The following is an 11919-nucleotide window of genomic DNA, read 5'->3' on the forward strand; positions in this document are numbered from 1 at the left end:
TGTTTTTTTTTGTTTTTTTTTTTGCTTATAGTTTTGAGCAACACATGTCTTCTATAAATATATATGTGATATTTGATAACCCATTTTAAAATGTTTTAGTGAAAGGAGTTTTCAGTTTAAAGTGTTTTTTTTAGTGTTATCAAAATAGTTGTTTGATAATGTTTTGACCTTTTTTTTTTGGGTTAAATACACATTTGGTCCCTGAATTTTGACAATTTTATTTTTTAGTCCCTAAATATCAATTCGCATCACAGATGGGTCCTCAATTTTGGTAAAAGACCGAATTGGTACCTCAGTCAAATTTTCCGTTCAAAAGCTAATGGCTCTGAGGTTGACATGTGGCACTGTATAAAAAAATTAAAAATAAAATAAAAATAAAAATTGAAAAAAATAAAAAAGAAAGGGGTGGCTCTTGGCCACCATGGGGGTGGCCTTGTTTTTTTTTTTTTTTTTAATATTTTTTTAATTTTAATATTATTTAATTAATTTTTAATTTTAATTTTTTTATATAGTGACGTATGGCGGACCATTAGTTTTTAGACGAAAAATTTAACTGAGGTACTACTATGATCTTTTTTCAAAATTGAGGTACTATCTGTGATGCAAATTGAAACTCAGGGACTAAAAAATAAAGTTGTCAAAACTCAAAGACCAAAATTATGTTTAACCATATTTTTCTTTTTCTTTTATAGGAAAGAAGAAAACGAAAAAGAGTCGGCAAACAATCATACACTCGTTTGTTTTCTGATCTCTCTAATTTGAATCTTTAAGTACTGACCGTTAGAATCTTTGTGACCCAGTTTCCTCAAATTTTGGATCAATTGTTGATGTGTTTTTCAGTAATGCAATATATAATGATTCTACTGTTCAATTTTTTTTCGACCGTTGGTATATTCTCCCTGATCATTGTTTTGGCCTCCGACCTTTCGACTTCAGTACCATAACGGTCCTATCGTCCTTCAATTCACTGGGCTATACATATACTGAGAGTAAGAGAATTCATGCGCTAACGGAAGCATGGTTGAAGACACTCACAAGCTTCCTCTCACTGCCAACGCTGATGAGATTGAAGTCTCTCAAATCCTTCTTAAACTTCCTGTTTTATTCTCTGAATCAGAGTCTCGCCGCTATTGTTTCAGAGTCAATTGGGGCATCCAGAGAAGGAGATCAAACCCAGTTCCAAAGCCTGTCAAAGCCAAGGCGTCGAGTCCTGCAACCCACGTTTCTTCCTCACTCACGGGATCCCAGAAGAACCGGAAAAGGAAGAGGGAGTCAGGGGACGCAAAGGATGATTCCAACGTCACAAAAGCTTTAGACTTGTGCTTGAAAGAGAAGAAACATGATAATGTGGCTCCACCCGGAATTCAAATGATGTTGGTTTTCTTGAATTTTCAATCTTTATTACTAACCGTTTCAATTTTAGTCATGCACCTTCCTCCAATTTTCGACAGTCGGGTTTATTCTCCCTAATTACTATTTTGGCACCCTTTTCTAGGAATACCTTAACATTCACATTCTACTTAGTAAATATTTAGCTAAAAAATTATCTTCTTCTATATGTACTTTTTTCAAAGCATTTACATCCGGCTAATCAATTTAGCTATTAATTTTTACTATTTTATTTAAATATTATGTTTCTCTTCTTTTTTTGACAATCGCGTGAGGCGAGAGAATCAAATTCATTTTCTTTTATGCTTGAGCTACAATTTACTTAGTACTATAGCAGCCAGTTGTTTCCTTAGCTGAAGTAGCCAGCTGAATGGGTTTTTTTCTTTTTTTTTTTCGCAAAGTTTTGCGGCCAAAATAACTTTTTGACTAATTTGGCTAGTCCATGAATGCTGGAAATACCTGATTTTTCTCCAATTAATCTCATACTACGCATGAATCCCACATGCCAAAAGATTCAAGTTGTCAAAACTGAAAACTACCTTCCACAAGGCAACTTGATCTTTCTTCTGTGGCTGCATCAAGCTGTTTGAGCGTAAGCTCAGTCGTTTATTTTGTTTTTATGGGCCCAATTGGCAAAAATGTAATTAAGATTATCATTTCTATATACATTGGCTGCTGTTGCTTGGTTAATTTGGGTATCAAAATTAAAAGAACATGAAACAGAAAACTCGTTTATCTTCTTTTTTATTTGGTTCTCCCGGCGACCAATTTGGGGGTAAGAACAACTTTTATTTTCTTCTTTTTTATTTCTTTACTCTTTTTGCTTTCTCAGTGGAAGGAAATCTGTAACTGTTAACAAGGGAGCTAATCTGACTACTGCACAGGTATTACTACTTCAGTCCCTTTCACCATAATTGGTAACTTTTGTTGTAGTTTGAGGCAAAGCCAAGATAGTTTGGATAGTACCAAAGCTTTTTGGGTATTGAGTTTTAAATTTATCTTCATTACTCCTGTGAAGGGTGGTTTGAATAATATGGAGAAGAGCAAAGGCAAAGTTGTTAGTACTGGTAAGGCTTAACTAACAGAACTTGAGTTATGCTCTGAGCCTCTGAGAGCTATATTTAACAGTCTTAGATCGGCTTTTTTCAGCAAGTAAAATAGTGACAAGAAAAGCATTGGATGATGTCACCAATGTCCAGGGCAGCTCTTCAAGGAATGTAGTGCATGATGGTCCCAAGCATTAGTGAGTATCTTTTCATTTTGACAACATTACCTTCTTTGCTTTTCCTTCAAAAATCAGGTAACTATGTAGCATAAAGGTATATCTTTTTCTTTTCTTTTCTTTTCTTTTCTTTCACAACCATAAAAAAATAAAAAATAAAAAAAAAAAAATTCATAATCTAATCATGACTACTAATAACCAGATCAGCAGCAACTAAACCATAATGTGTAGTTAAGGATAACCTAAAGTACTATCAAGTCGAAGATAAAACATATATAACCACATATCCCAAAGGATACACAAAGTTAATACAGACATAACCAGAATTGTCTTCCATAATACAGATATAGTCTAAGACCATCTAACCAGCATAATCGCATCCTCAAGAGCCCTAGATAAAAACCCTAAACCAACAATACAAAAATGCCAACCAAGGCCTGTCAATCTCCACATAAAATGTAAGTACACAAATTAATAAATAGTAAACCCTCATGAATATGGTAAAGCTAAAAACCCCCTTTTTAATGCAAGTCATAAGTAAAACTTCAGATGCAACAGTGCATAATCTTTGAAAATAAGGCAGAAAATCATGTTAATGCATTACGTAAGTAAAATGTATTTAAGAAGTCATAACTATGTTCGGTATGGCCCATTTGTGCCCTTTAGCCCTTTGCAGTATTGTGCGTCCAAAAGGATGTCACATACATTTTTCAGTGCCTCAGAATGCACATAGCATGCCATCCCCTAGTTATCTGACCAGGTCCGACCTTGGGTGATCCACCCAACTAATAATGCGAACAAGGGTGACTCCACCTGTACGTGGTTTCCCTAGTCACAATAGCTCTCGGATCTACAATATATAGGTAGAACTCACATACACATCACTTTGGCCACAAGATCAAGTCTATATAATTGGTATGACATGCTACAAAATTTATTTGACAAAAGTTTCTCAACATTTTACAATAGTGGTTGTGATGTCCAAAATATTATTTATCTTTTTAAGAATAAAATTTAATTTATAGATAACTAAAATTAATTTGACGACTAGAAAATACAGTAGGACGCGCTGAGAATATTTTATGGTCCAGAGAAATAAATTATATAAGAGAAAAATATAAGAAAACGATTTAGAATGGAAATAGAAAATAAAATATAACAAAATATATATATGCTGGCATGTTTAGACGGCATGTCATGTAGGCGCACACCTACTTAAATGGCGCCCGTCCGGACGTTGGTTAATGCCCGTCTAGACGGCCTTTCTAAATGGTGCGTGCCCGGACGATTTATGATGCCTGTTCGGACGGGTCTAGTATTAAAGAGGGCAGAACGCCCTTTTCATCTCGGTAGCTTGAAATTTCTCTCCTCCTCTCTACGGTTTTTCACCTAAAAATCGTGATATCTTGAAATCTAGCCGTCCAATCTTAGATCCGACTTCGGTAATGTAATCCTCGAAGCCCAATCTACGTTTTGACCGAAAGTTTTGAGGTATTTTCGTTAAACTCATGTTTTTGAGATTTTGGTTAGATCTTGTTAATGTGAATTTAATCTAGTGCTTTATTTAGGTAATGGGTTACTTGAAACTTGCTTTAAGCTACCCAAACCATGGGTTTTGGTTTGGTGAATTTTTAGTGAGTTTCCTCAAACCCTGACTTTTAGGTATTTAATTTTAATCAAGTTTTGATGTGATTAACCCTTAGTAAATGCTATTGGGTTAATGATATTGTGTTTGGGGTAGTGTTTTGTAAATTAATGTTTAAGTTTGGAACCCCAAATTGATGGGTTAAATTAATTCAGAGTTTTTGAGTGTTTAAAAGTTAGATCGTTGAATCATGTTATTAAGTTAGTAATTATTGCAAAAAGATTAGTGAACATAATTTTAGGGTTAATGTTATTTTAATACGGTAGTATTTTATGCGACTAGGTTAATGAAAATAAGTTATGGGTAGACGTTTGAAACCCTTAAAAATATTATAGGTTTTCAACGGTTAGTCTTTAGCGATTCAAGTGCTAATTTGGGTGTTAAGTTATTTAGAGTACTAAATGATGAAATGTATTATTCCACAGTGACTCATTGCATGGTGGTATCTAGGAAACCTAGTGCTTAAATCCGCACAGCCAATGTAAGTATTCTACTCACTGAGAAAATATATTTTTATATATTATGAATTTGTACAATGTATATTGTTTTATGAATCCGAACTGATGCATGAGTGAAGTGTGTTGAATTGATTTAAAGTGTTTGAGTATGTGTTGCGGTTGGGATTTAAATTATGCAAATTGATTGAGAACATGTCATGTTGAAACTTTTTATGTTTTATGAAGAAACTATGATTTTTAATGATTTCAAAGTGTTTGTTGAAATGTTGGATTTGTTTAGTTTTAAGAGAACATGATTTAGTAACAACATGATTTTACAGCATGATACAGTAGTGAAACATATATTGAACAAACACAGAGCATAGAGCATGTAGTATAGAGCATACATACAACAACAGCTTAACAGCAGTAGAACGCAGTAAACACAGTAAAATAGCAATAAACACAATTAAACAGCAATTATCAGCATCACGGGGGACCTAAGCCCTAGTAAACCTAGTTTCATGCATAGCATATATAGCATTGTTTTATGAGTGTGATGTTTTTATGCTATGAGTAGTTTTACTAGACGTATTGGTATGCATAAGTGTCTTAAATGAAAAGAGCTTATGTATATTTTTATCGGATGGTTGCTTGTGTTTAAGAAATATTGAACTTGAAAGTACATGGATTCATGATCTCCCAGGGCGAGTAATGGCATGTCTATGAGTAAGAAGGTTGACTGTATTTGTTCTTCAGGAAAGACGTGTCAGCATAATTGAGTTTTACTCTAGTGCTCACATGATCTACTGACGTTCAAGGCACGAAGCTGAAATACGATTAGAGATGGTGTTGCGAGTATTATGTTGAAGGATGATATCCTAGCATGGAAGAGTAAGATGCCATGTTTTCTTGCTTAAGACTTATGTGTAGACGTGATATCTGTAATAAAGTGATTATGTGCACATATGTCTGAGTCACCATTCAAAAGTATTATTATAGAGGGGTATATATGTAGAAACTTCTAAGGAAGGATGACTGGAACTTCTACATATGTTCACAACTATATAATATGTTTTAAATGTTTTCTGGATAGTCAGTGTTTACTGTATTAGCTATTGGTAAATTGTGGCTGATATAGTGCTCGCATGACTAAAAATAATAAAAAAAAAGGTTGGTTCTTTGTGAAAACTCAGTTAGTTTAATATCACTGGGGTCTTAGTATATTTTATACTGAGAGTGTGGACTCATTCTTTCACCTATGCGGATGTGGATACCACCACAACCGTATAGATGAGGTTTCTTGGTTGCCGGTACCGTGGATGTAGATGATGACCAGTTTGCTTAGCATGTGGGATGGTATGATTGGAGCATATCGCGACAGTCATATGCCGAACTCATGGGTAGTCTGCATTTTTGGTATTTTATTTATGGCTTGTGTCCTACGTGGCATATGTATTTGTTGAGCCTGTATTTTGGGTATGTAATTGTAGTAATATGTTTTATAAGCTTTAACCAGTTAGACGTGTAATTGGCTCTTGTTGTAATCAATTGTTATGTATTAGATGTATTTCCACTTATGATATGTGTTCCGCTGCACATTGATTATTATATTCCGCTGTTAGATTTAACTCTGATGATCTGGTGCATGTTATGGGGCATGTGACATATGTTGGCTGAACGACACATAGTCGTGCCACTGCGATGACTCATTTTACATTTGTATAAAAGAAAAAGAAAAAAAACAAAACAAAACAAAACGGGTTGTCATAGTGGCCATGACAAATAATTAGAGATTCATATTTTATTACATGCACATAAACCATGAGTAAAAACATCACACAATCATTCATTTGTTAGTCATATATATTGTCATACTTATAAAATTGGGCTCATAACATGAATTAGGAACATTTTATGATAATGTAAAAATGCACAGTTTATAGCTAAAAAACTACAAACACGATATAACAACTGGGGTTGTAGCTGTTTACCTAAACAAGACCCCAACACGTAGCAGAATAAATAATCACCACCACAACAGTTTGTAACATATGAATATTAAACTTGTAAGGTTAGTTCATCATGACAACAATCTCAAAACATCTATTAACAAAACATAACACAATATTTTTGTTGATTCTATTTCATCTTTGATTGATTCTGTTTTCTTACTTGATATTTTCAAGTTTTTCTTATTGACTAAACTTACTATTATCTTCTTGTTTACCTCCTTTACATTTCTCTTAAGCTTGGTAGCTAAGAAAATCGAGGAAATCGAAAGAAAATTAAAATTAGTTTTTGCCTGTCATTTTTTGCTTTTGCTTGCTTTCAGTTTGTAATTGTGTAACTAAACAGAACATAAAAAAATAAATAATAATAATAATAAATCAACTAAGGTGGAGTAATTGATCAGGTGTAGATCTTGGAGAAGGGGAGGGTTCTGAATTGATTTGCTTGGGAATCTTGGATTGAAGCGAAGCTGGCTGCGACACTGCAATAGGGGCTTAAGATCTGCAAAGGCTGCTTCTTTGTGGCTTATCTTTTAATATACATGGATTGTCTCTTTATCCTAGGAAAATTTTATCTACTCTTACTTTTGAAAACCATTTAGCTCAATTAAGTATTGTCTCTTATATAATTGATCATCTAATGTTTCTTATATGTCTCAGCTCAATTAAGTTTCATTCTAATAGAGCATGCTTTTGTTGTATATGGTATGATATGGGCAAGTACATGATATTACATATAGAATGTCTTTATTCCGCATGAACTACAATATAACTAGTATGTAGAACATTAAGCAGTGACATTGTGCAAGCTAGGTTTATTACTTAATTAATTAGATAGTCAATCATACTGCATTAGAGCTATGGCATCTATGCTTTGTACCCCACTACACATGATGTTCTAGTTTGAAAGGTCGGCTTTGCCTAGTATTACAATGTGGTTTTAGCATATTTTTACATCTAGACATCATTTCTATGAAATTTGTGTTTTGCGATAGTTATTCCATTCAAGTGCTGGTTTGTCCTTTTTTGTTCTTGCTCTTTTCTCTCGTGGGAAATAAATTAGATAGGGTTGTACATTCATGGATTTTTTTGCCTCTAATTTGTCTTGGTGTATTTCATATTCAGTTCTTGGACATGAGCCTTTGGACGCTGCTCTCCCCAATGCCCAGTTGCCTTCCACCTTTCATGGTGGTGTATCACAACCATTGTTCCCACAAAATACAGTGACTCCTTATATTCCAGTTGTAGGAGAAGGTACACTTTATTAACTCTTGGTGGAAAGCCCAATGTGGTATGAAGTGCTAGTGAAGATGGGACTTTGAGATAGCATGATTTTAAAGGGGGCACATCTTGTCCTCCAGCTGGATCCTTTCATCAAGAATGCCGCATTGTTCTAGTAAGTGGCATATACAATTGTATCTTTTTCCCCATTCACCATTTATCATTGAATGCATTTTGAGATTTCCAATTGCCTTTGTTGACAAATGAGTTCTCCAGTGGCGTTTAAAATATTTCATAGCAATATACTATAGAAAGCATGTTGATCTGACAAACTTAACTCTTCCCATTTGTATGGTTATCAGCACACGCTTGCTATAGAGCTCGGCTTCCATATGGTTATCAGCACACACTTGCTAGAGAGCAGAAGAATATTAAAAGATTTTAATGGACTTTATAAGTGGTTGAAGTATTTGAGTGGAAATATGTGGTTTCAGTATAGGATTTAATAGGTTGATTTTCCTACAATTGGAGTTGTTATCTAATACGTGGCTTTTGCATTGCATCATTGTGCTTGTGTGGATCCAAGTTTGAGATATATTCTATAGTTTATAATTAATATGTTTATTTGTGTTTTTGACCATCTAGTCATCGATACTTGATTTCTAGGCAAGATGTTTGAAGTTTGGGGTTTATTAATACTTATTGATGTCTGATGGGCACTATGTTTGAAGGGGTGGTGCAAAGAACATGAGTGCCAAAGACAAGTCAACGTCCATTCTAGTTCGAAAGCGAGATGATTAGCAGCTTTCTCACAAGTTTGTTACTTTGGCTTCTGCAGCTGTGGTGTAGAATGCTATTGAGAAGCGATCGGGAAAACTGCATCCGATAAGCAATCCTGATCGCTAAGTTATTAGAGTAGCGACCTTGATCGCTAAGTCATATTCGAGTAGTGATCTCGATCGGTGAACAGTTGGCGTGTGTTTTAATGGCGAATATTCTAGATGATAAGCGTTTAGTCACACCAGAAGGAAAAACGTCTTCTTTGGTATCTGTTCGATAGTCATATTGATGATGTGTTTAGTTTTGTTTTGGCAAATTGATTTTGTTCTCAGTAACAAAGGAGTTGGATTGTCGTAGGAAGACTATAGGTGCCAGTTGTGCGCCGACACAGTTGAGTTGTGTGTGTGCGCGCGTTCTCTCAATATACTATATATGTATCTTTTATGTTCACATTGTCATGTTGGTGTACGCGGGGATCCTATGGTGATGGAGTATTCATTGGAATAGATAAATTTGGTCTTTTTTTCATTGTTCCTCTTTATATCAATTCACTATTGTCTGTTTTTGTGAATCTTTATTCTTTTCTAACAAGTAATAATTGATTTTATTATTTGTTAGAAATAATCTTTTAAATAGTCAAGTTATAAGTTTTTGTCTCCCATTTCAAGCTGTCTCATTTTATTTCTTTCTATCTTGTCTTTGATTGGGATTATTACAAACTTCTCATACAGTACATTGAATATTGTACACCTGTAGTCAATTTGCATATATTTTTCTTGGGATTAAAGTTATGGGCCTATATTCAACACTTTGAATGCTCTTCTCTTAGAGAAAACATGAATTTGATATGTGTATGCTTCCGTACTTACCCATCTGATTGGGCTTTCATTAGTTTAAATATAATTGTAGATTTCAAAAGTTAGGAAGAAATAAAGACAAATAAAATGTACACGTTACTGCTACCTACATTATTGTTGTGTACGTTACACTGGATGAGTAACTGCTACCTACGTTACTGCAACCATCTTCATTATTTTGGACTTTAAGGCATGTGTTACAATTGAGGTGGGTTGAGAATTACTGTGTGTTTCAACATCCTCCCGCAAGCTCAACAGGGGAGGAATCATATTGAGCTTGGCACAAAAGAATTGAAGCTGACCAGATACGATTGGTTTAGTAAGGACATCCGCAAGTTGGTCATTGCTTGGAATAAAACGTACATCAAGTTGTTTGGACGCAACTCTATCACGAACAAAGTGGAAGTCTATTTCCACATGCTCATGTACTTCATTATTTGAGGACGAAACATTAGTAGAGAAGGGAGGAGACATAGGGGAATTAGAAGCAAAAACTATTGTTGTGGGACTACGAGTAGCGAGTGCAAGAAAGATAAAAGGCAGTGGTATAGCAGACTCTTCTTGAGATGAATTGGATGAAAAGGAAAAAGAGATACATTAAAAACAACATCACGAGAAAAAAAAGAAAAAAAGGAAGCAATATCAAAGCAGCGATACCCTTTATGTTGAGTATTGTATCCTAAGAACACGTTGTGACGTCCCACATCGCCTGGGTATGGGAATAGAGATGTGTGCTTATATATATATTTACACCCTTCTTGACACAATGCGTTTTAAAGCCGTGATGGCCATGAGCCTATCAGAACTCTACGGTTAAGCATGCTTTTATGAGAGTAGTACCAGGATTGGTGACCTCCTGCGAAGTTTGGTTTAGGAGAGCCAAAAGCGGACAATATTGTGTCGTTGGGGTGGGTCGTTTCAAATGATATCAAAGTCATTGCCCAACCTAAGATGGGGGGAGCGTGTACAAGCCCGTAAGGGTCACCAGCGTGCACTCGTTGGGACACCAATAATGGGGTGATCCCATAAAGGTCGCCAGTGGGGATGCTGGGTCTCAAGTGGGTTGATTGTGACATCCTACATTGCCTGGGTATGGGAATGAGGATGTGCTTATATGTATATTCGCACATTTCTAGACACAACACGTTTTAAAGCCGTGATTGCCATGAACCTATCAGAAATCCGCAGTTAAGCGTGCTTTTGCGAGAGTAGTGTTAGTATTTTATATTGGCAACATTCTGGTTGACAAAAATACTTTATGTAAATGTTCATTTTTAATAGGAATATTGGTTTAATTCAGAGTCTTCAAGTAATATGGATAATGTCTTAATTCATGCCATGTGTCTGTTCACAAGCTTCTAAAAGATGTCCATGAAGATTCCATGCTATTTCCAAGTCAGAAACAGTTGGTTCCTGTGCAACCATCCGAACGAGCCTTTGAAGGCGTCCAAACGCCCCTCAGTATTTAGAAGCTTCAGTCGTTGTAACTGTCCGGATGATCGAGCTACACCGTTCGAAACTAATGGAAAGATTTATGTTGCTTCCAGTTCTTCAGTGCAAGCAAGCATGGAACCGATGGTTGCTAAATCAATGGCTACGTTGCAAGCAGTTGAGTTTTCCGTGGTAGGGGTTTGGTAAAGATAATTTTGGAAGGTGACTCCTTGCAAGTCATTACTGCAATTAAAAAACAGAGTTTCATATGGGCCATGCATGAGCAAATCATTGCAAATATTCAAGAAGTGCTCCGTTCTTTTCAGTCTTGGGTCACCCAAATGTGCGGGAAACTCAGCTGCCCATTTGCTTGCGAAGTCAGGATTACACCATGCATAGGACCGAGTTTGGATTCATTGTATTCCGGAGTGCCTTAGAATGTTTGTACCATTAGAGGATTCTCCTCTGGTTATTTTAGAGCTATTTTGCTATAGTTGTTTCAAGTTATGAATGAGAATCAATACTATTATTTAAAAAATAATAAATAAATAAATAAATTCTTTTCAAAAGGTGGTGGGAGTGGCTAATCAAATATTTACATTTGAACCCTTCACAATTTCCATTGATTATCTCTCCCCATCTTCCTTATTTCTATTTTTCAACGCAAAAACGGTTAGTTTAAATTAGAGGATTTACAATTGGTTAACCCAATTCCCCACCAAGTAAATAGCCACGCAAAGTAGTAGTGATACTAATTTTTGACTTTAAATGTTATGAATTATGATACGAAAATGTTTATCGAAACGGCCTATTAGCTCAGTTGGTTAGAGCGTCGTGCTAATAACGCGAAGGTCGCAGGTTCGAAACCTGCATGGGCCAAAACGCTTTCTTTTTCTTTTTATTTTTGGTACGAGGGGAAAAAATT

At 35.3% G+C, this 11919-nt stretch overlaps 1 protein-coding gene and 1 non-coding gene across 2 annotated transcripts; both read left to right on the top strand.

Moving 5' to 3' along the window:
- Positions 1-959: 959 nt before the first annotated feature.
- Positions 960-6284, top strand: LOC133876423 (uncharacterized). Its single transcript, XM_062314706.1, has 6 exons — positions 960-1373; positions 2222-2273; positions 2408-2456; positions 2539-2632; positions 4682-4737; positions 5987-6284. Exons 1-5 carry the CDS (start codon positions 1018-1020, stop codon positions 4704-4706), a joined length of 576 nt encoding a protein of 191 aa, XP_062170690.1. The 5' UTR covers positions 960-1017; the 3' UTR covers positions 4707-4737; positions 5987-6284.
- A 5515-nt stretch (positions 6285-11799) lies between these two features.
- TRNAI-AAU (transfer RNA isoleucine (anticodon AAU)) lies at positions 11800-11873 on the top strand. Its single transcript has one exon. It is a non-coding gene; the product is annotated as a tRNA-Ile (tRNA).
- The last annotated feature ends 46 nt before the right edge of the window (positions 11874-11919 follow it).

The sequence above is a fragment of the Alnus glutinosa genome, chromosome 8 (genome assembly GCF_958979055.1).
Source record: "Alnus glutinosa chromosome 8, dhAlnGlut1.1, whole genome shotgun sequence".
NCBI classification, from domain to species: domain Eukaryota; kingdom Viridiplantae; phylum Streptophyta; class Magnoliopsida; order Fagales; family Betulaceae; genus Alnus; species Alnus glutinosa.